The 25,248-nt window shown below is 42.0% G+C and overlaps 1 protein-coding gene across 8 annotated transcripts in view; it reads right to left on the bottom strand.

Annotated features, from left to right (window-relative positions):
- casz1 (castor zinc finger 1) overlaps positions 1-25,248 on the bottom strand; it is a 96,914-nt gene that overhangs the window by 38,887 nt on the left and 32,779 nt on the right. For 4 of the 8 annotated variants that reach the window (XM_020051881.3, XM_020051878.3, XM_020051877.3 and 1 more), the window contains exons 1-2: positions 22,874-23,012; positions 3,320-3,916 (exon numbers count right to left, since the gene is read on the bottom strand). In XM_020051881.3, the coding sequence (XP_019907440.1) occupies positions 3,320-3,916; positions 22,874-22,952 (676 nt within the window). In that variant the 5' untranslated portion in view covers positions 22,953-23,012. Of the gene's footprint in view, positions 1-3,319; positions 3,917-22,873; positions 23,014-25,248 lie in introns of those variants that run through there. The other 4 variants (XM_020051880.3, XM_020051876.3, XM_020051879.3 and 1 more) reach the window with 3 other exon arrangements.

Consider the following 25,248-nt stretch of genomic DNA (forward strand, 5'->3'; position numbering starts at 1 on the left):
CTGTGAAGACTATATTTGGCCTTTAATCTCACATTAAATACACTATAAAGGCGTAGGCTTTTAGAGACAGACTTCAAATGCTAATCGTTTGGTCAAACATTATCTTTCCAAATCACCTGAACTGTAGAGTTCTGTATGTTTAAGCTGATGTATCTAGTCAAATTCATGATATGGCATGGATGTAGCTTGTCTTGGCATTAGTTCAATCAAACCCTGGCTGAGGAAATTATTACAAGTTGAGGAATATTACAAGTTTATCAAAAAAAATGTGAGCCCTTGTCTGGGTGACGTGACAATGCTTTCATAATATCGTGTAAATAACTCTGCTCGCTTGACTCTGAAGTTAAGCAGAGTTGTCCTGGTCAATTCCACGATAGGAGACAACAGTAGATGTTGCTGGAAGTTCGAGGGCTTATAGGGGGATCTCTTCCTTTTGGTCTGAAGATGATGTCTAATGTCCGAGGACAGTGAAGGGGGCATTGCCCTGTGTAGGGTTCTGGCTGTTGAATGGCAAGTTAAATGGGAGCCCTGATTCTCTGTGGTCTTTAAAGACCCCACAGCGCTTATAGGAGTAAGGGTGTTAACCCTGGGGTCCTGACTAAATGTCTGATCTGTCCCTTACATACTCAAGAACTCTTAACATCCCCAGTTTTCAGGCTATAGATACTAAGTCTATGGAATCAATAATGTATGTCAATCTGGATAAACTATTTAAATGTGTACATTTTACACAAAGTTTTTGTTTTGTTGAATTGAGCATATTGTTTGATGTCACTTCTGCCTCCCATTCGGTGCCCCTTCCTCGGCTTCGGAGATCAGACTCCCCGGCCTCCTGACCACCGGCCAAACACGGTCCTGTGACATCAAATCCCCCTCTGTTTTGGAATTGGGTTGTGTTTTTGACCTGCGCTAGTACCTGTTTATTTCTGTGTTATGTCTTGTTTAGCCGGCTCCTTAGCCTGTTGTACTTGTTTGCCGTTTGCAACACATCCTTATTACATATGCTGCATACAACTGCGCCTGCTTCCGGCTCCTCCCTTGTTCCAACATTTAAGTACAGATCAATGTAATGTGTTGGATGATGAGAAACCAACAATTGCAATATGAAGCTCTGGAAGCTCCAGAGCTTCTAGTTTATTTCAGCCTCTAGTCTTTACAGGAGTGCTCATACATTTGTAATTTGTGTGTTATGAAATTGTTGTTCTGGACTTGATATTTTGGTAGAAATATAGAGTATAGAAATCAAAAAGAAAGATTAGAAAATAATTCATAACCTCGGACATGGACAAGTCATAGCCAGATGTTTTGGAATCTTTGTTATTGCTTTCATTGTATTTAGTTTGTGGCTTTCACTGACTCTCTTATGATAACCTATTAACGCAACATATAAATGAGCTAGGAAAATTCTGGGATTTTGCGCTGATAGGAAATCCGCACAGTGCCTTGATGTGAGAAGTTAAATGTTTTGAAGGTCGCAGTTTCTCTCATTGATCTTGCAATGTTTGTTAATTACATTGTCACTGATGTTGTGAGAGATAATTAAGCCACTATGTTTATATGCATAATTATGCGCGCTCCACATCAGCCTTTGAAAAACAGCAGAGGGTGGGGGTGAGGGGGGGGGGTTGTTTTAATTGTGAGCGCTACAGAAACAAGGCAATATAGATGCCCTAGTTACAATCAACAAAGAGCAACGCAAAAAAGAAAATAATCCAAAGACAAGAGTTTTGACTAATGCAGTATGCTCTCTCCACAGTCTTCAAACAGTTTGCCTTTGTTGTAAGATGTAAAGTACCAGGGACCCAATGGTGGGAAAAGGTGTAAGCTTGTTTCACAACACAAACATATATTTACAGACACTGTTTTTACAGTCACCAAATAAACACAAAATGACTAATTAAAACCACAAAGCCTTTGCATTTGCCGGAAAAAATAGCAGAATTTTCTGAGAAGCCCTCAGCCCCACTTCTCTGAGAGAGGCCACTGCTCCTCAAATGGTGTAAATAAAAAAGGAAAGAAGAAGAAAAAAAACTTCTGCAGTATGTGTACATGACACTGAAAGAAGACATGAAAGACCAAAAAACGTCTGCAAAAAGCAAGGTGAGCAAGCAGAAAACACACCTAAAAAAACCTGTTTTGTACCGCACGAAAACAACAAGACTCCAACAACATCTTGTTCTGTCACTTATATTGTGGTTGCCTGTGAAACTAATCTTTTCAATCTCCTTTTTGTGTGTTTTGAATTCTCTCAGATACCAATGTGCCTCCTCCTGGTTTCCAAATTCAACAATTGTAAATTCTACATTCTCAGGAGATGGGCTAGTTTACACATTGCTGTAGCCACTTATCTATCACACCTTATCTATTTTATTGTTTGTCAATGATACCAGAGGGAGAAAGAGACAGACAATTAAAAAGTCTGTTTCTTTTAGCCACTAATACATAAGTAAGTCAATCTTTGAATAAATAAATTAATGCAAACACAGTTATTGAACATTTGCCTATATCAAATGTTATGTTCATGGACATTGATTGATAACCGACCATCTACAATTAAAGGCCATGAATGTCCTCAGCAACAATAGAAATGTACCAAGGTAGACTAGGCTACCACAGTGTCTAATAGGGTGCTTGTGTAGTGGCTAAGTTTAGTGAGCTTAGGGAAAACTGATAAACTCAAAATGTAATCCATGTGTAATATGAAGCTTAGCTTCAGACTGCTTTACACTCTTGCCTACAGCTGTGGTGCGCATATATACCAGGCAGGAATGCTGTGTAACCGTATTCCAAATATCGGATGAATTTCTTGTTTCACTAAGTGGAACCCATCCATACATTGCTAAAGTACAGAACTAATTAGCTGGAAACTACAATGTTGCTTTTAGCCATTAAAGGTTGTCAGAATGTTAGCTACCAAACATTTTACCTTAATATCAGCTAGTTAGCTTAAGTTATAGGTGTCAAATGTACAGATGAGTACCAAAACCCCACCTCGCAAAACATGCGACTGCCAGCTGTTTAAACTCTTCAAAATGTGGAAAAAATGTCATGTTACTCTCCATATTTTTCAATCCATATTTTCTGTGCATTTATATGACAGTCTAATCCTGATGATTCTACTGTCTCAAGGGGGCCTAAGTGAAAGGGCCCTTAGTGAAAGAACCATAGGTGAAAGGGCCCTTAGTGAAAGAGCCATAGGTGAAAGGGCCCTTAGTGAAAGAGCCATAGGTGAAAGGGCCCTAAATGAAATTGGATTGAATAAAATTTTAGAGTGATGAGATGAAAATAGAAAAAGGAAGAGAAAGAGACAGGCTTGTACCTGGAGAGGAGAATGGTGCTTGGCGACTTAGGGATTCGCTCTTTAACGGCATGTAGACGTCCTCCTTGTGTTGACCATCTTCTGTGTCCTTGTCGCCTTGGAAACTACCCTCCCGGGAGTTGACCATTGGTTCGGGCTCGTCAAGCGCGTTGTCCTCCTCATCACTGCAGCCCTTGGGCTGTACCATGTACACGCCCTCAGGGGGTCCTTCCTCACCATTGTTACGCTTGAGTCCCTGCTGTTGTGGCTGTTCCTCCCCACTGTCCAGGCCAGAGGGAGGTGGTTCGTCCCCATACTCCCCGTTGACCCACTTCTCGATGGCATCGCGCCGTTTCTGGTCCTCCTCTAGGCTTTGGCCGAGACACAGAACTTCAGGGAAGTTGGTCTCGAATCTCTCACCACTGTCGTCAAAGTGGGAGCTCCCGCGCTCGCTGTTATCCGCCACGCTGTGGTCTCCCTCAGCATGCTGGGAGTTGCCTTCAAAAACCACCTGGCGGCTCAGCTTGGCACAGATTGCGTTAAGTTTTAGGCCACCTTTCCTTTTGGCGGCCATCTTGGATTTTCCTGAGGTCTTTTCAGTGCATAAAGTCCTTTCAGCTGTTGTATAAAAAGAAAAAAGAGAAAATAATATGGTTAAACGCCATTTCATAAGTTTAAAACCCACCATTTGTTATTATCAAATTTTCCACCATGTAGTTATATTTGTGTTATTAAAATGTCATCATAATTCCCCTCAATGAACATCAGATGAGGGCTATAGGCCAGCTCTCTTTATCAACAAAGGGCCATCGATCAAGTGTCATTCACTTGTGATTATTTGAGCATCACCATGGAAAATAAACAGTCTAACTGCTTCTATAAATATCCCCAAAGCACAGCCACTTCACAATAACAGCAATCACAAGATTGCAGGGACAAAGAGATAGGCAAACTGTACGCAACTATGTTAATCAGACCACTGACAGTTCAGTTCAAGGTTTAAGTATTAGCTGCTGTAGAAAAAAAGGAAAAGAAAGAAAAAAAGGATTTGAGAGCTGAAAAGGAAAACCACATCCAGATCAGTATCGGACCCCCTAACGTACTACAAGCAGCCTGTACACGGGCTACATAATCCTTCACATGACAGCTCTGTAGAGACCCTCCTGAAATGTTATCTCTGTCTTCCCCTTTACCTAAAGAGGCTGTGGTTCTGCCAGTGAGTGGGGGGCTGCTTAGCATTAACCCTGACAGGCCAGGGGTAGAAACAGTGTGCACTTTTTGGCTTTATAGAAGACATGCTTTGTTTAGTTGCTACGCTGTTAGCCCTGGTAGTGCTACAGTGGGTATTTCCATAGAGCTGGCTGGTGTCCATGCAAACTAGTTACCCTTATGGCATCACCTTCCAGCCCTCCTAGTAGTTTTACAGAGTGTATGTTAGAGGTAGGAGTGGGTGACATTATTTAAGCCAACCCAGGCTATCTTTAAAACGTGTCCTCTGCTAAAGCAAGTGCAGCTGCCTCTAGCATTCCATATTAAGAGCTGCCTTTTTAGGGCAGAAACTGCACTGTTACCTTTCACTTGATGAAAAGAGTCACCAAAGTTCACCCTGAGCAGATTTTCCAGGCGCAAAATCCATTCCAGATCTTTATAATGTTGTAAATAAACTATTATCATGGGGTAAAGCTTAGAAGTTAGTGAATAATATGCAGTATATTATATTAATCACTTTTTGAATTATTTCCTGACATTCTGAAAAGACCACCATGGATAGTTTTGTTCCCCTACTCTTTAGAGTTGTCAATGTAGTGCTTAACTTTCAATCAACACGACGTTCTGTTAAAACGGTATTCACCGTATTCACAGTGTCAACCACTTTAAATGGAATTATTATCTGAACCACTATACAAACATAGCTGAATTTCGCTTCACTCCAAAGTCTGTCACTATCATTATCATTACATTGTACTTTACTGGACACATTTTACTGTGGGAGAGGAAACAATTTTCTACCTCAATGCACTTTTTATAACAACTGGTATATTTACAATTACATTTACTAGCACAGGCTGTTCATTTATTTAGTGTATAAAGCGAAACTTAAAAACTATCTTGTGTGAGCTATTGCTGGTATTATGTAAATGATGCACAGCACAACACGTGAGTTTTTTTGCACAAAGCGGTGGAATCATTAAATGTTGTCTGGCTGCCTCCCAAATGGCACATTATTTCCTATATAGTGCAGCACCTTTGAACCTGATCAAAAATAGTGGAATATGAACAGGGTGCCATTTGGGAGAGGGGCCATAGTGTGAGTGAATTTACAGATAACACCTTGCCGGTATACAATGAGTACCCCACCACACATGCTTTCTCAGTTACTCTATTTACATTGTAGACTTCCTCTTTTGAAACAATGACTTGAGGAATTGTGCACAGTCTGGACCGTATATCAGTGGCACATTACTGTAAAATGTTCTGTTGGACAATTGTGGGCTGCGGTTAAAAGGTCACCGTTTTAGAGGACAGCAATTTTGAAAAAATCAGCTGGAAAAACTATTAGGAAGTGGAAGACATAAATTTTCACATTTTTTCAGAAACACCCCTCTGAAGGAAGATTGAGGTCATTTGGGCGTTGCAGTGGAGGTCATTTTTCTGTTTACTGTGCTCTGTATTTCATGCTTTAACTACCGATTTCCTTTGCATCACAGTCTCCCACTCCTTGTAGGAAATGACCCCTGCCGAGTTGTTTCTTTCCATTAGTGACTATTTATGTACAGTTTTTTTCTACCATCAATACTGATCTCGACTCCTGGGGTGAACTACCACTGATTGAGTAGCATAGGCCTCACATAAAATCTTCTGAACGTTTCAATGACTAGAATTAGTCTTGAAAATATAAGGTTGAGACAATATACAGTACCAGTCAAAGGTTTGGACACACTTCTCCATTCAATGTTTGGACACACTTAACAATTCACTTGAATGGAAAAGTGTGTCCAAACTTTTGACTGATACTGCATAATCATTAAAAGATTGCTATGGCGATCCAACTGAAAATAAAGAGTTTTTGCAGATTGCTGGGGCCCCAGGACTGTAGTTCAACGTGCTGTTTATTAGTGTAGAGAATGCCTGTCCAAATGCAGCAGGTTTTGCCACTGCTTACAATAGGGATTGCTATGGTAACACTGGCCTGTTTACCTCAAGTCGTTTGTGTGCATGATAGCGTACAATGAGATTAAATCAATGGGGACTTAGATGAAAGAACAACTTTTTCCTCTGGGGCCAACTCCTTCTCCTCCCTTCTCAAGAGTCCCAGTAAGCAATCTCAGCCATTAATGAATATCAGGGAGAAAAACAAATACATCTCCTCTACTTAGGTATAGACTGCTAATTCTCAAAGTCACACCTTAGTCGTACAAAGCACTAAAAGCTGAGGAAAACAAGTACAAATTGAATCAAATGAAACTTAGGTTTCCTACTGTTTACTGTAACCGTGACAAGATTTTTTCCTTGAAACTTAGCAGGGCTGTGACAGCCGAGCTACACTGACTGTATAAGGCCAAAACCTGACGAAAAAGTCAAGAAAATATGTTTGAACGCATCCAATAATTTGTACTGGGACCAGCTTTCTTCTTCAAGTCAAGAAGATGTGCATCAAAACAATTTGGAAGGCCTGTTTCTTCTCAGAACTGGATGACTGCATGCAACAGAGGGCCTCGTGTTAAAATCTACCCCTGGTACTGAGCTCTCCAGAACCCGTTGTGTGTCTCATTGTGTCTTTTTGATGCCGAGCCCCTCTGTTTACGTGCCAGAATGATATCATGCCCAATCAAGTGGTGTTTCAAATCCTAATAACGCTGTTGGAAGTGCATTATTTGCGTGAACGTGAGCCGACTGTAATAAAGACTGCCTGGGAGCCAGAGAGCGCGAGAGCAAGATAGAGAGTGGGCATGAGAAATATAAAGAGAGAGAGTGGGCATGAGAAATATAAAGAGAGAGAGAGGGCATGAGAAATATAAAGAGAGGGAGAGGGCATCAGAAATATAAAGAGAGAGAGAGGGCATGAGAAATATAAAGAGAGAGAGAGGGCATGAGAAATATAAAGAGAGAGAGAGGGCATCAGAAATATAAAGAGAGAGAGTGGGCATGAGAAATATAAAGAGAGAGAGTGGGCATGAGAAATATAAAGAGAGAGAGAGAGAGAGAGAGAGAGTGAGAGGTGAAGGGAGGGAGGAAATGGGGGTATTAACGGCGACCTGGATAGGCAGGGTCAAGTTACTACCCCTTTCTGCCACACAGACACTAGGGTACAAATTACATACAGGGAGGTGACCAAAATATTGTCTATTGCACTGGAAGAAATGGGTTTTCAGGTATTAACTTTTATAAAGTCAAAGAAATGTGTTATGATACGTTCCAAGTGTTAGAAAGGATATGGCTCACAATGACTACATATTGACTGGTCAGTTTCTGTGGTGGATGTACTTTAGAACAAGTCTGAGAGGAGGAAATATTACCTTAAATGTACTATATTTTTCACAAATATTATTGGCTGTTGCTGAAAAGGGAAAGAAAATCACCACAAGTGCATATTACGCCGTTGCACAAATATCTTCTCCAGCACACAACTTTCTGTACAGCTTTGTGTACTTCCAGCAATGTGTAGAAAGGTTTGCTTCAATAATACACATTTACAATAGACTTGCATCTATTCACAATTACATCCGGGCAAAAATGGATTTCATGGTTATCCTGGTCATTATACCACTGGAGCTTGAACAGGAACAGCTATTGTAGATAACTTTTAGCCGTCATGTTTCTATACTTCGGCCCCTGTGAAGCAGATTATTGACAATAAGCCAACTCTCTGACTCTCAGCAGGAGTCCTGTCTTGAGGCGCCAGAGCCCAATGCAACCTAACAACACTGATAGTACCAACACTCAACAACACCAATGGTACCAGCATCGAAGCCTTTACCAACAGTAATGCATGCATGCATATTTCTCACTTAAAACATTATTTTACAGCCTTATAATACAGCATAACACAACCAAAACAGTAAAGTAGAACTATACCATAGTGAGAAAAGACAATAGGGGGTTTCCTGCTGGGTTCTCCCATTTTGACTGACACAGGGACAAAAGCTCATAGTAGGTTCATATCTGAACTTAATTAATCCAAAACAAGCATGGGAAAAGACTGAACAGCTCTGGATTAGTTTCCAATATGTAACCCAGACTTTTTCAGCTCCTCAAAAAAAGCCCCGCTATAACTTAGTGAACCTCGGGCAGATTAATTGACAGGGTTGAACTCCTGGTGTGTGCCTGAGTGAACCTTTTGTGTCTCAACATCTCCAGGGAGGTGTGTGTATGTGTATACACTCTTCTGTTTTGATTTTTCATCATTTACAGCTTTCAGGAAGAGAGTGTTTCGCCTGTTTCTGCCTCTTTCCTTTTGCTCAGAGAAAAAGGGCGATCTGCAAGAGCCCAGGGTAGCCAAGCAGAAAGAAGCCACTGATGTACAAACACACTATACCCAGGCCTGGCCCCTGCATCTGGCCCCTGCATCTGGCCCCTGCATCTGGCCCCTCTTTCATTTTTATTACACAGGAAAAACAATAATCAGGTCCGCGACCTTCGCTGCGAGATTTTGCCACAGTTTCCCCAACTGCTGCCGATGCTCTGAATTTCCATTTTTGCATGCATATTTAATTGAGTTTTGTCCCAGTGGTGCGGAAATGATTTGTTTTTTGCTCTCTGTTCACTTGACTCCTCTTCGGAGTCACTAACCCTGATTAAGACGTTCCCGTTAATTTCCCAGCGCACACCTTTTTTTGTGCATTAATGGTTCTGATCGTCTAATTAAAACTTCTCGGCTCGGCTGCTGATCACCGCTCGTTGTGCCTCTGACCTGAAGTTTTAATTGCCACATCAGAAGCGATAATAATAATTTTGGGGGTTCTGATGATTAAAAACAATGCCATTTCCAACTGGGAGAGAGAGAGGTGGATGGGGGGGGTATTAGGGGGCTATACAGGGATGAAGGGGATGTACAGTACTATAAAGGGGGTGGGAGACTCTTTCCCCAGCATTTTTCTTCCTCTAGGTTCCTTCTGTACAAGAAACGGGTTGGTTGGGATGAGCTTATCCCTCACTGATATCACTCACTTTCAAAGTCACTCAGCTAGCCAATAACTCACTTACTAGCAAGGTTTTCCAGGCTGTGTTACTGTGTGAGAAGATAAAGCATTTCACAAAAGGACGGAAAAAAGAGATGACTCATATGCACTTCCATACTTACCTCTTTTACATTATCCAACTACTGTTTGCCCAGTAGAAAGTGTGTGTGTGTACATGGCAAAATCCCCTGATATTTGTCTCCTTGTCAAACAGAACTACTGTATGTGGAAAAGGAAAACACAAGGCTTGTGTCTCCCAATGGCCTTGTAGGCAGCTTTCACTTAGCAGAAGAATTACGCAAAACATTGCAATGACCTTAAAAAGGAAATGATTAGAGCATTGCACAGAGGTCATACACCCGGAAAACTGCCACAAGCACTAATGTGTCACATTCTGTTCTTTTTTTAACCACTGGATTCAAATTGATTTTTTTCTTGTTTAGATTCCACTGCACAATCAATATTTTACTGCAAAGATACATGACAGGTCAATACAATAACCACCCTGAGTTTACAAAATGTTCTTTTGGAGCAAAATACAAAATGTTATTTTAGAGCAAATGCAGTGTCCCACACACTGTCCCAGATACACACACAGGACCCAGCTCTCCCTCTGCCTCTCTTCCTCCCTCCCTTTCTGTCAGGACCACTCTCTCACAAATCTATTTTATTATTAATCAGTTGGTTGCACATCTGCTTGCTTGCTGTGTTTTTTCTATCAATAAAGCACTTATTGCTTTTAGTCTAGGATGTGACCTTGCACGTTGCGTGCTGTCTTTTGGGGGCCGACCTTGAGGGACCCGTTTGGACTTCACAGCATCGCTATCCCTGGGCTGCTATCACACTGCCGTCCCCCCAGCCAAGTGCCCCATGCTCCTGTTGTATTGCCAGCCTGCCAAAAATACAAACAAGACGCCGGGAGACAAAGACCAACACACACGTATGCACACAGACAGAAACGCACACACAAAGAAAGGCAAACACAAATATATATTTTTGCATACACACACCAATTCATTCTCTTGGAATATAGAGAAAAATGAACAGTACCAAGCAAAAGCCCACCTGAGGAAACTCTTTAAAGCCATCTATTTAAGCATTAAACATATATTTGTAAAATGCAACAACAAAATATATATATATATATATATATATATATATATATATATATATATATATATATATATATATAATTGTTTTCAACTTGCCCAGTTTTAATAGTAAAATAAATAAATGTATTCTTCCCATCTCACAAGATATCAATTATCTTTTGAAAAACTCAATAAACAATTTTTACAGTATTAATGTTTATATGTATTTATTCGAATGTTATACAGTGATTTTACGAGCAAATAACGTACTGCACTGAAAAAATATTTTTGTATTTTTGCACATAACTGTACATTCAGGCGTGACTAGAAGGGAAAGACATTGAACTTGGTTGAGTTGCTGTTAGGAGGACACATGCCCCCTGAATTGATCCCAAACAGTGTAATTACATACCTATTCTAAAAAAGAAAACAGACCAACTAAACATTTTATAAGGCAAGTAATATAATATGGATGACGAGAGCCATTCTGACAGGCAAAAAGAACCAAAACAGCATACTTTTTATTTATTTTTATACTTCAGCTTGTGGCGAAGCAGACTGACAGCTACCTTTTTAAAATTGAATTTGGCCAAGCAGCTGGCAGTGTAGTTTCGAATAGACTTAATCTCTCACTATTTCAGGGAGCTAGACCATAAACCAGAAATACTGTTCCTGGCTATGTAGCCAACGGACTAGACTTTTTCAAAAGGCCAGGTTTGTAAGATTTTGATTTAGAGTCACACTAGGATGTTAATGCGACGTCCCCTATATTGGATGAGGTGGCGGCCTGGGTCCCTTCTTCATGATGGCAGTATGTGACAGTCGGCTACACTGTTGCAGTGTGGGTGACATGTGACAGTCGGCTATACTGTTGCAGTGTGAGTGACATGTGACAGTCGGCTACAATGTGGCAGTGTGGGTAACATGTGACAGTCGGCTACACTGTTGCAGTGTGGGTGACATGTGACAGTCAGCTACAATGTGGCAGTGTGGGTAACATGTGACAGTCGGCTACAATGTGGCAGTGTGGGTAACATGTGACAGTCGGCTACACTGTGACAGTGTGGGTAACATGTGACAGTCGGCTACACTGTTGCAGTGTGGGTAACATGTGACAGTCGGCTATACTGTTGCAGTGTGGGTAACATGTGACAGTCGGCTACAATGTGGCAGTGTGGGTAACATGTGACAGTCGGCTACACTGTTGCAGTGTGGGTAACATGTGACAGTCGGCTACAATGTGGCAGTGTGGGTAACATGTGACAGTCGGCTACACTGTTGCAGTGTGGGTAACATGTGACAGTCGGCTATACTGTTGCAGTGTGGGTAACATGTGACAGTCGGCTATACTGTGACAGTGTGGGTAACATGTGACAGTTGGCTACACTATTGCAGTGTGGGTAACATGTGACCGTCGGCTATACTGTGACAGTGTGGGTAACACGCTGGAAAAAGAGGGCTTTGTCACCAGATTAACTGCTTGTTGTATTTTGGTCACTGGGATATTTTTTTGCTTTTGTTGGAGCGGCTTGTGGCGAGAGAGAGGCTGGGGGTTAGTGACAGGCTGTCCTCTACGGCGAGGGCATACGGCTGAAGAGTTTCTGAGAGAGGGAAGCCCCCCAGACAGACTGGTGTCTGTCACTCCAAGTCATTATCTTTGGGGATATATTTAATTTACCAGGTTCCGGCAGCACACTGCTGAGTAAGTCAGTAAGCCCCCCCCCCCCCCACCCTCCACCCCCACCTACACCCTCATCTCCCTCCCCACTGCTAGCGCTGCCATCAGGAGGGCCCTTCCTCTAGGGGAAACCCAGTGCAAGCCGCTCCATTAGTTATCAATTAAGAGTGTGGAAATCTCCATTGTGTGCACGTGCACGCACATACACACATGCACACACAGCGCACGTAGATGAGGAGTGGACACTTCCCTTCACTCTCTCCATCCCTCTCTCTTTCTACAACACACACACACGACAAACATAAATATTGACTGGACAGGAAGTCGGACGGGAGACGTGTGTGTGTGTGTGTGTCTGTGTGTGTGTGTGTGTCCATGTCCGAGTGGTGCTCTGCTCTTGTCCATGAGGTTAACCTTGATATGAGGCCCTGTCAGGATAGATAATGTCAATCAATGACAAGGCCTCCAAGATAACCCCCTAATGCGAAACCTAAAAAGCAGGCCTGTTTAGATGTTTAGACATGCCCCCTCTCACCAGCCATATGAATTACATTACAGTGAAATGAGTTGGCATTTCTTTAACAAGACTCTTAAGACATGTTGACAGCCTATAAGGCACTTTGCAGCTACATTTTTAAAATAAAGGCCCACACTGAGCAACCGCATGACAAAGGCTCCTTTGTTGCATAAGGCAACATTTTGATGGGCAGTTCCAAATCAGCGTGAGTGTAGGGGGAGGAATGAGAAGGGATGTGATCGTTCTCAAGGAAATGTTTCCAGCTCCCGGGACTGCTTAATTGATTTCCAAGGTTACTTTTCAAATTTGTTTTTCAGATACAAGGGGCCTCATTTGTTTGTGTGTGTGTATGTACGTGCGTGTGTGAGAGAAAGAGAGAGTGCTTGAGCAACTGAATGTTATTTAACCAATATTCTAACTTTGGATTGTTTGCCTCAGATGTCCCGCCAATCTCCTTGTGACAAGAGAGAAATAGAAGGGATGACATTAACAAAAATGCTCACATTTCCAGACAGGATGCCCGCTTTGACAACATTGATCCCTGGCTACCATTAAAACATTTGCTCTGGTTGACAGATTTCTCCTCTTTTGGATTTTATGTGCAGCAGAATGAATCACAGGTGCCCCCTAAATGTCATCTAGCACAAGTACCTAACTATCCTATAAGACCTTTACAGTACATTTACTGCACAGCTCTACAAAGGTAACAGTAACTTTGCAACATCCTAGTACTGCAAAATCTGACTTTAAAATGTTTATGTCTAGACATTGCTGAAGCCCCATCATATTCTTATCAACATGCTTATTCTTGTATCAGGTAACTAAATACCACAATAAGCAAATAATTTACCTGCCCATTACAATAGATCAAAGATTTTTGATCAAATTCATAGTTGTTTAATTTTGCTTTGGTAGGGCACTGTAGACTTCAGCTGAAAGGTGAAAGATTTTTAAAAGAAAGCCTGTTAGAACTTGCTATCTTTGGCTGCTTAGAGAATGTTTTAAGATCATGAGGAACAACATGCTCTGATGTTTGGAATGGTGGCTGCCAAATAAATAATCCTCACAGTATGGAAGTCATTCCACCCCCCTGCTTCTGGAGATGGCTATCAGAAATGATTAACACCATAAACCTGGAAAAGACTTGATTTCAGAGGACTAATTCCTCCAACAGATTTCTCAAGATTTGGGCTCCTTTTCTGGATCTTCTTAACTGAGAACATGAATTATGAACACACATTGTTGACATAAAGTCATACTGTTGTTTTACTGTTATCACATGACTCTATACTGACTTAATACTGTATGTCTGTAAGCTGTGCATCTGATTTCGTTCTTCAATATTCATAATAAAATATCACAATAAGAAGGGAAAATACATTTGAGGAATGTATTCAAGATTTTGGTTTTGTGGACATTGGTGATATTTTCATTCAGTGTTCATTTTCAAAAGTATCTGTATAAGAAAGAAAATCCTCTCTTTATAAGATGTAAGGCTTCTTATTATATATATATACATATATATATTTACAATTAAGAGACAATTGCACCTTTTTATTTCCTTTCCAAAAAAGTCTAAAAGGAAGGTTTTGAGTAAAGAACAGAAGGGTTAAAATTATGAGACCACTGCAAATTGAACACTTCTGTTCCTCACTCAAAACTTTTCTTTTCAACTTTTTTTCCAGAGCAGTATATATACAGTACACCCATCACATTTTTGCAAATATTTGATTATATCTTTTCATGTGACAACACTGAAGAAATGACACTTTTCTACAACGTGAAGTAGTGAGTGTACAGCTTGTAAAACAGTGTAAATTTGCTGTCCCCTCAAAAGAACTCAACACACAGCCATTAATGTCTAAACCGCTGGCAACAAAAGTGGGCCCAATTAGCCATCTCCCCCCGCCCAGGTGTCATCTGACTCGTTAGTGTTACAAGGTCTCAGGTGTGACTGGGGAGCAGGTGTGTTAAATTTGGTGTCATCGCTCTCACACTCTTGGTCACTGGAAGTTCAACATGGCACCTCATGGCAAAGAATTGTTGCTCTACATAAAGATGGCCAAGGGATGTACTCACTTTTGTGAGATACTGTACATAGGCATGCCTTGGCCGTGGAAGCAGAGAGTACAGTAAACTCTGCAGTATGTTGACCTCTGACAGCCTGGGTCTGGACCTAATCTGGCCATGCATAGGGACTGTCAGTTATTCCAAAGATAATGGGGTTCCAGGGTGGGCGTAGCTCCAGTGGACATGGGGATGGCGCGTGTCTGTGTATGTGCTTAAGTCAGCGTAGAGAGAGAGAGAGACCGTGGGTGTCTGAGTCTGAAGTGACAGCCATCCCCTAGACTACCATTGGTATACTCCAATCACACTGCTCCTCTGACTGCTGGAGGGAGGTCATGTCACAGGCTCAGACACACACACACACTCTCTCATATATGTAAGTGACTCTTCTACCCACACGTAGAATGCAGGCACACAGCGGATGAATTTGGTAGGGTCAGTGATTTCCCAAAGTACCGCTCGTTGGCTAAACAACTAGTTACAGGCTCATTTTCACCCGGCCACTTCATTCCATTTCATTAAATAGCCTACTTTTCAATTGGCTAGTCATACAAGTCAATAGGGCCCTCTCCCACTAGAATGAATGATGTGCATCTTCTAGCCATCTATTGAGATGACACGCGCCTTTCATTCACACAGCCGACAATGCCGGGGGAAACACTGCTGCCTTGATAGTGGCGTCTGCCCCAACTCCCTGTAGCCTGGATGCACTTGTGGGATTCTGCGCGCGTTGGTTGGTGGTTGTCACATTTCTACACGGAGGAGAGACGGCTCAACGCTCCTTTATTGTTTCGAATGAATCCAGTGAATTTGTGAAGTGGCCTGAAGTAGTAACAATGAGTCATTTAGCCTAATTATTGTTTTCTGGCACATAAATGTATTTGTATTTTGTGTGTTTATTTTGTGTGGGCCACTGACACAGGGTTGTTGGAAATACATTTTTCTTTCCATTCATCGACAACACTGTAAATGTGGATCTGACTAAATGAAGTCGATTTCCAATAACCAGTGCCCATTCAGAAATCATACAGTGTAGTTCTATGTACATGGTATTGCACTGAGTTACCAAAGATCTTGTTCGTTTCTTTTTTTTCAAAAGGACGGTTGGCCTATGACTCGTCAGTATAGCGCTGGTGAGGGGCTGTTTGAGAGCAAAACAATTAGGAAATCATGCAGTAAAGACGGGGATTCCTTCTTGCAAAAACGACAGGGGAGAGCTTGTCTCTGTCACAATATTATCTATAGAAATTCTTAAACAAAGGATATATTTAATAATCTTTCACGGCATTTTCTTAAGATATTTACTAGAGCGTACTGATTTGATCAAGGGTCGGAAAGAGAGTACGTAACGGCTGCTTTCTGTGCTCCCTGTGCCAACTGGACAACAGGCGGAAAGTCTACTTTTCAGGACAGGGCACAGTAAAGGAGAGCCTGTGCTGCTAATTCTGCTCATAGACCTCAAAAAGCTACACTATCTGAACTCACTGGCTTGCTTTCAAAGTGCAGGAGGAAACCTCAAAAGAAAATGAAAAGGTTCATCCACCCAGAACCACACATTTGTGTGGTATAATTCGTTGGATAATGTAAATGTATGCCATGTTGTGAAATGTTAAAATAAGAATAGTGATTATTAACTTGAATCCTCTTCCTAGGCTGTATCTGTATATTATTACCTAGAGACTAATATATACAATCTGCATATCGACAGTATAATAATACCAAAGTTAATTTCAGCATGTGAAGAACTTACATAGTTCTTAAATTGCTCAAACAAACATCACAAACAGTTTAGGAGTTAAAAACATACTGGTCCGGTTTCACAGACACAGATTAAGCCTAGTCTAGGACATTTTATAGTGGCTTAATCTGTGTCTGTGAAACCAGTCCATCATGTATAGCTGGGTAAAGATCATGTTTCTAGCTCAAAGCTTTGTGCAGGAGGTGCAGCAATTCTGACACGGGATGAGAAAATTGCTTTGCGTTAGAGTAATTAGAATAAGAAAGTATATTAGTCGGAAGGCATTGTGTACTTTGAGGAAATGTTAACAAAATGTATACCTTCTCATGGCAATATTGAGGGATGGGTATATTCTAGACAAGTATGATGATATCATCAACTTGCTAACTTGTCTATCTGGAGTGCTGGTGATTGTTTTAAAAGCATTATGAAATGTGATTGTGTGTTTCCCCCATCTTCAGTGACCAGGATATATTGCTATGACACTTTACTACACAGTATCCTAATTTCACAGATGGACCACTTAAAAGTTTAATCATGCTTAAAAAATGTATGATTTTACCAACTGACATAACACAGATTTTCATAAAATTGAGTTTCATTATTTGTGTTTCTGGGGATTGATTAACCCTTTGAGTATTGAATCTAGGTACAGATTTTCTTTCTGAACACCTGCTGCATTTGGTTTGTTTCTGTTCGGCAAAGTCCATGTGCAAAGTTGCTCACATTTTGTGATAAGAAATACTTAGAATTTACTAAATATTATATATCCCATATATATTTTAGGTGTAAACCTTTATTTTTCAAGTGAATGGGCTATATATTAATTTATTAGGTTTGCAGTGTGTTATGGACAGAAACAAGAATGTGCTAGAGGACACTAAAACAGAGATCATTCAACAAAGGAAATCTGATCCAAGTGGGGCCTGGTTGGTTACTTTTTTATTTGACTAGCTACTTCATGTACTTAGGAAAAACAGTTAAACACGGCAAAAAAAATAAAAAATACTAATGCTGCATAGTTACACAAAAGTTCAAACTAAACCGGAGGTGGAAGCAAAGGAAGAACTAAATGTTTCTATTTCACCTAAAACAGAAATATATTCATGTATTTTAGAGTTTTGTTGAAAGAGGAATGTGTCTTGGATGGATTTGAAAGTGTGATAAAAAGGCCCGTTGCATTGAAACAAACTAACTGAAACCATGAGGCGGGTATAAAGCTGCTTTACAGAGAAAAAGGCTGTTCTATTTTGGTCTAAGAAACAGAATAAGCTACAAAAGGAAGTGTTGCAAGCTGACACAAACAAATCATTTGCTTTTGATTTAAAACACAACAGCACCTTTTGCATTCTACACCAAAACCCACTTGGTTTCCTGAATTTTCTCTTCATCATTCGCTTCCTTCACCAGCAACAACTGACAAAATGTCAAGCACCAAATACATACTGTAGGTCTTGAGAAAGCATAGTGTTGTGGGTAACAATGTAAATAATTATATGGATATATATATATGGATATTTATATGGATATATATATATATTTATATAACTGAACATTGCATGTCTGAGTGCTATACATCTGCCATTTCACATTTCTGCAGCATAAATATTCCTCTTATTATTATTTTAAAGTGAAAACGGATACTCTGTTGAAGTGCAAATCTGCTGAATTATGGTAGCAGATTGCTGTTATTAATTATTAAATGTATTTTATAAATATTCAGATCTGTCATGCATCTTATAATGAACGCTTTAGAGAAGGTTACTTCCCGTGTGCATCCTAACGTGTCAGAAATATCACTTTTAATCCCACTTGTGTCAGGTGGTGGTGTATAGGTTGGAACGTGCCTAAAAAAGAGGTGAATTGCAACCAAGGCTCTCCCACTGTGCTGATCCCCAGCTGTATCTCAACGTTCCCTCACACTATCTAGAGGCAGAGTTACTGCAGCCGCTCTGCCCTGTCTAAAGTGTTATTGAACTAGTTCTTCTAACTTCCTGCAGGAATCTCACCCGCGTCTGTAATTTGAATGGCGAATAATGCATCAACGCCCTCTCATCCGTCTGGACACACCTAGTCCCAGTGCTAGGGGAGCCATATGGCGCGTTGATGCATATTCATGACGTTTCTCAGTGTGTCAAGATGCAGCAAGACCTCGTAAACTTCAAATAGAAGACAAAAGGAAAGAAAAAGGCCAGTGTGTGCAAAAACAGGATCTCTAATATTCCCTTTTCTTCTTCTCCTCCCTCTGTGGAAGACAGGAAGAGGAGCAAGGGCGCAGGTCGATGAGTCGCGTTGTGCGAAGGGAGACCGAGGACTTACTGTTGCTCTCAGGGAGCGTAATACTGGCAGGGAGAGGCGGGGTGTCAGCCAGTGGGTAAACTGTGTCAGGTGGGCTTGACAGACTTACCAGCAGGGTAAATATCAGAGGAACCCCACCTACACACACACACACACTCCCGCACGCACACACTCACACTCTAAGATTAACACCGTCAAAGCTGCAATACTACCCCATTATTATATCCGCACAGGGCCCTCTCTATAAGCTTGTCTCGCTGTCCTCTCCCCTGCTCCTCCATGAAGGTAGCAATTACTAAAGCTAACATCTTCTGCTCGCTCCTCTTTTCCTCCTGTTCCTCCTACCTCATTTTTCTCCTTGGCGTGTGATACCCACCTGAGTTCTGTGCCAGTCCGTTTACCAGCCAGTGACATACTGTATGTACAGAAATGGTAGTGTGCTGTATTTTATCAAATTATGTTGATACTCATTTTATTAAATTAGGTAGATAACCAGATTATTTGTCATAAAGGTTCAGTAGGCTCCCACTGGCCCATAGACATCAATCATTTGGGTGTTCACTACACTGCAGAGCCAGCTAATATGGCTGCTTAGGACTGATCCCCTCACAGCTTCAAAACGCACCCACATGTCTAGTAGGCAAGCAAAAAAATGTGTATTGTTGAACAGCTATTTTAACATACATTATATCTTATGCGTCGATATTTAAGCATAAACAGCTTAGCACACCAGCCAAAGTGCAAGCGACTCTCTGTGGACTCTTAATGTAATCCTTTGGGATGAGAGAAATGCTGCCTTCTTAGACGTCATTTTTTATTAATAACAATGCTTCTTTTCTCCCGCTGGAACCTGCTTCCTTATCAAAGGTGATGGCTTGCTCAGGCGCATTTTCTCAAATGTCTTCTTCCCCGAGCCCATTTCCCATGGCGATCTCGGGTGAGCGTCAGTCATGAGAAACAAGGGAGGATGTGATGGTGAGATCACAAAGAGGAGAAGGACGGCGTGGAGGGGAGGAGGAGAGGGAGACAGAACTACCTCCTCGCGTGCCAGCGGTGAGGGTAATGTCTCCAAGCAGGCCCCCCGTTTTTTCAGACGCAAATACAACTAAACGCGAGGAGCCGCCACGAGACATCAATATATGCGATACTGACTCTACAGAGGCCTTCAGATGTTTGAGGAGTTGTCAGCGTCAGCTCTCACCAATGGGCGAGACAAAAGGCTGAGAACAGAAGGTACAGGCAGAGCAGATCACAACCAATTCAGCAGCTCGGCGAGGAAACAATGTCCAAACTGCCGACTGGCACAAGATCAGAAAAAGAATTCTACCTTACTCTAAAGAGCAGATGTGTTTGACTCTAAAACATACAGTATATGTCAGCTTTTTGCAATTCTCTGTTTGTAGTACAGGGGATTTTCTGGATTCATGCTTCGCTGACAAATAGTTAAGGGGCAGAAACTGACAGCTTAGACAATGTTTCTGTCAAAGAGGAACTGTAGCAACCAGTCTTAACTGTCTCCCCAGCTTCAGGGAACAGGGTCCTCGGCAGGTCCCTCTATGGCGAGGGGTCCCAACCTAACCGTGTTCCATGAAAACAGATCAAAAGAGGTTCCTCACACTTTTTGGGCTGTGTCACGGCACGTAAAGACGACGGGCACATTTCTCACGTCTTGTCATTCCTTGAGCATTAGGTTCCACTCAAAACCGCCTTGAGGGGAGTTCACTGGCTGCTGGTTCAAAAAGCATGTGTTCTCTTAAAAGACTCGCAAGTGGGACCAAAGATATTAACGCAGCAACAGTAAGCCAACTGTTGAGGAGAGAGCAGTCAGTCAGAGAGATTCTGCACATCAGCATCCTAACCAGTCAGTTTGGAGAGAGTCAGAGAGAGAAACAGGGAGTGATAGAGAGAATGGAAGACAAACAAGCTCCGCTCTGCTATATGAGTTTAGTTATCCAGAGAGTTAGCAGGATGAGTTATGGTTAGCTAAGGGCTGAGGGAGGCTGTATTTATGGGGGGACTGAGTGAGTGTTAAATCCCTGGTAAGAAATAAAGTCGTCCCTGAGCGAACTGGGGGAAACATTTCACTCAGTCTAAAAGGTGGCTAGAAAAAATGAAAGCCATCCCTCTTCCTGGGCAAGCACTATTACTTACTCTACGCAAAAAAAGAATAAAACATTGACTGTAGATCACATTCTAGTGGTCTGACTCTTTAAAAAGTATTTGAATAGTAGCAGAGTATTCTCCTAGTAGATAATATCTGGGAGGTTTAAGAGCCAAAAGGAGGAAAGAGCCTGATTCCTCCAAAATTGCATGCAGGTTTTGTGAGGGATTTTAGCTACGTGGCTGCCAAGACATACAAAAGATGGACACTTGTTATAGTACAGTTGTCTGTCCAAAAGCTTTCTACTGCAATGTAGTTTACTGAACTGATTAACTAGTTCTAGTTTCTCTTTTTAAAGAACCAAACTTGGAAATTGCATTAAAAGAGTTACTAAACAGGTATAAAAGGTAAAGTTTTCAAATGAGAACAAACTAAAATGAGACTTAAGGTCAACGTTGAGTAGGCAAAGCCTTAGAGATTGGTCTTCAACATACCTTCACACAAACCTCCAGCCCACCCTGACTCACCAGAAGTAATAACAATTATTACTTAAAAAGGCTATATTTTTGCATTAACTTAAAAGGCTATATCTTTTTCCTCCCTTCCAGTCTGTGCTGCCTCACTTACCCTAAGTATCTCTATAAATCACCAGTTACTGTTAACATGTACTCCACAGTTCAGTCATCAATCTCCTACCAGGTCACAGTGAAAACAGAGGGGGAAATATCTGCTTAGTAAAATCTCTCTCTCTCACACACACACACACACACACATACACACACACACACATACGCGCGCTGTTTCTCTAGCAGTCCTCATGGGATACAAGAATGGCTGCCAGATCGCCACGTTAACACATGCCAAATTCAATTGTGTGACTTCACCATTCACTTAGGAAACTTGTTTGTGATCAAAACAAATAAACAACCAGTGTGAAACTCCAAGACACCAAACTCCTATATGTCTTCTGCCTATACTGAAGGCCTTAATGAGGGGAGATCAGGCCCGGATATAGTGTATGGAAGAGAGAGTATGAGAAAGTAAAGCGAGAGGGAGAGAGAAGGAGCGAGAAGGAGAACAAGAGGACCACATGCAAATCTGTTGTTTAGGTTCACAGACCTAGTATTTATTTAATTGAATTGTACTACTGGGGGATTATATTCGTCTGCACAAACAGAAGGAAAGTAGTCCTTCACCCTCTCAACAGACACTGTTTAAACCCGACACTGTGGAAAATCCCTCCGTTGACAAACTGTCCTCAGTACATCAGTATCTAAACACAGCGCTAAATCTAGCCCAATAGCACAAGTCACTTTAGCTCAACAAATATTGCCGGTTGTCGGTTAACTGAGAAATTCTAGATATTTGGGGAATGGTGTCCCAATTTAACGTGTGAATGTTGTTGAAAACCACTGGATTTACCGTGGCAATAACCGCTGATAACCGTTTTCTAACACTGTGAAAAGTTCAACAGTGTAACCTGGTTGGAAGTACACCTGTGGAATACAGGCGCTACACTGAGTAAAGAGAAAACTTTGAGAAGAAATACAATCTGAGAGAAGTAAACTGACAGCAACATTCCCTTACACGAACAACTTCTGTCCATTTCCCCCAACATTGTTTGTTTAAGAAACACAGGTCATACATAGTTTCCATGAAAACCTACTCTCCCATGGTGAAACAAACACACGCACACACCCACAGATGCACACAGAGACAGAAACACACACACACACGCTGACCCACCCCCTGTCACCACACATGCCTGCCTCACACTGACAGCCACCAGCAGCAGACATGTGTGTCTCAACGTATCTGTCCCCCCAGCGCGTGTGAGAGAGGGAGTGTGTGTGTGTGTGTGTGTGTGTGAAAGAGAGAGAGGAGGAGGAGGTGGAGAGAGTCTTACCTGGCAGGAGACCGCCCTCTGTGCTCTGTCTCACCTCTACCTCTTGCTCTGGCAGAATTCTCTCCACAAAGCAAGGCATTTTCCCTCCTCCTCAGCCGGCTCAACGCCTGCATGGGCTGTACTCTCTCATTCTCTTCCTCCCTCTCTCTCCTTCCCTTCTCCGTGTTTCTCGTACTCTGTCTCCCTCTCCGATTCCCCTCTCCACCTCCCCTTCTCTCCACCCCTCCCTCCCTCCATCCCTCCCTCCCTAAGCACAGATGTCAAGGCTGTGCGAGTTTACCTACTTTACCAGTAGGGGTCCTTCACTCCCCTCTCCACCCCACAGTCACAGTGGGGAAAGCAGGCCCAGGGAAGAGAGGGGAGCCACTTAACCGGCGTCCTCCTGTCACCGCTGACAATGAAAGCCAGTGGTGTGCAGGATGTGTGTGTTTGTGTGTGGCAGGTGTGTGGTGGGTGGGGCGTTCATGGCCAGCTCCCTTGTCCCGTTCAGCCCCCTTCTGCCCAGTTTGGCCCCGCTCAGTCCTGGCGCTGTCCCAGCCGGAGGAGGGATAAGACGGGCCAGGGCGCACACACACACACACACACACAGTGACTACTGGTGTTACCAGTGCTGTTGATACTGATCACATGTGCCACACACACACACACACCTCCGCTACAGTGAGAGCAGACTCCTATCAGGTCTCGCGTTTCAAGTCTCAATCCATTTTTTGGTCCCCGGGAGATTGATTCAAGAAAAAAAACTGAAAAGAAAACACCCTTCATTGACACAGGCACTCTAAATCTGAAGGCTCTCGGTAATTCCACAGTGGGGAATTTCTAGTTTCTCTCTTACTTGTGGGACAGTTTTCACAATGCAATATCAGCGCTTGGAGAATGTTAGCTGGCCCACTAGAGAATGTCAAATCCCTATTACTAAGTACTAGGACCCCTGTTGTTGCTTTTGCTAATAAAGTACAAGACACAATCAAAGGTCCTGTGATAGTTCACTAAAATATATATTATAATTTTTTGTTCATTAGTCCATTCTTAGTCCATAAACATGTTAAATGTCAGCTTTCAAGTTGCTTTCAACAGCCCAGGGAGGGAGAGGCTGGACTGTATCAAGTTATTACGAGACTGAGACAGTTGGTATGTTCCCCAACACCCTAATTTCAGCATGCACACATTATGCAATATGTTAAAATTAACAAAACAAAAAGGCATCTGATTACTATAAGAGTGGCAGCCAGCTTAGATCTTTAGTGTGATTCCAGCCCATTTCTCATTAAAACAGGGTAGGGACGCTGCTGACAACAACAGAATCTGATCCTACAAGTTTATATGAAATATTGCTCAACTATTTTTACGAGCATGTATTGAGGCAACGCATAGCTCTCAATTGAGCTCACCTGCCATTACAAAGTGTTTGTGTGTGTATGTGCATGTGAGTGTTTGGGGGGGGGGGGTGTCTGTATGATATGCAGACTTATTGCTCAGGTGGAACAGGATAGGAGTATCTGTTGTTACGACCCGATATCCTGGACGACGTGCGGTTGGCATCGTTTAAACAGAGGGTGGATCACCCTTTATTTGACTCAAACAAACGCTTTTAATGACACAAAAATGGAAGGTAACCACATTTGACAGACAAGCTCGGGCACCGCCCTTTCAGGGTGTCTCAAATACGTTGACAATGAGCAATAAAAGAAATAGGATGTTAAATAATAGGATACGGATGTTAAACAAAGCAACTGAAAGTTTACACACTTTTGTTGATAAGGTGATATAGAAGCGAATTTGGTTGGGCACTTCAAAAAAAAAAAAAAAAAGCTGTATTTTCACTAGGCTATAGAACTTTATCATTTTGCGCATTTGAATTAATGATTGCAACGGTATGACAGAAGTAACAAAAAAAACTCTCCCCAGACAGTGAGATCTAAATCACCCTCCTGTCTTTTAAACAGAAAAGGCAATGACAACAAAACAAGTGTTTTCACAGAAATAAAATGACATCATGCTTTAACTATGTAACAAGTGAACAAGGCATCTAAAAAAAAATAATGAATGCACTTCACACCCACTCCTTGCCACCCTGTTTTGGTAGCTGTCTTCAATAATGAAAACCCCTATTTGACTCTGTGTTACACTGTTGTCTTCTCACTCTTGTCATTGTGCAGGGATGGTGCATTCCTTGTAAACGGCTCTTTTGACAACGGATCGGTAAATACAGTCCAATCGCCAACTTCCCCTTTTCTCTCCCCCGTCTCGACCATGCCCAGACACAGACAGCTCCCGAACTAACCCCCCCGTCCCGCACAGCCCTTCTCTGACACCCCCATCCGCACCAACATAAACAACACCCCCCCCCCCCCCCCACCCGACTCCATTCCCCC

The sequence above is a fragment of the Esox lucius genome, chromosome 12 (genome assembly GCF_011004845.1).
Source record: "Esox lucius isolate fEsoLuc1 chromosome 12, fEsoLuc1.pri, whole genome shotgun sequence".
Lineage (NCBI taxonomy): Eukaryota > Metazoa > Chordata > Actinopteri > Esociformes > Esocidae > Esox > Esox lucius.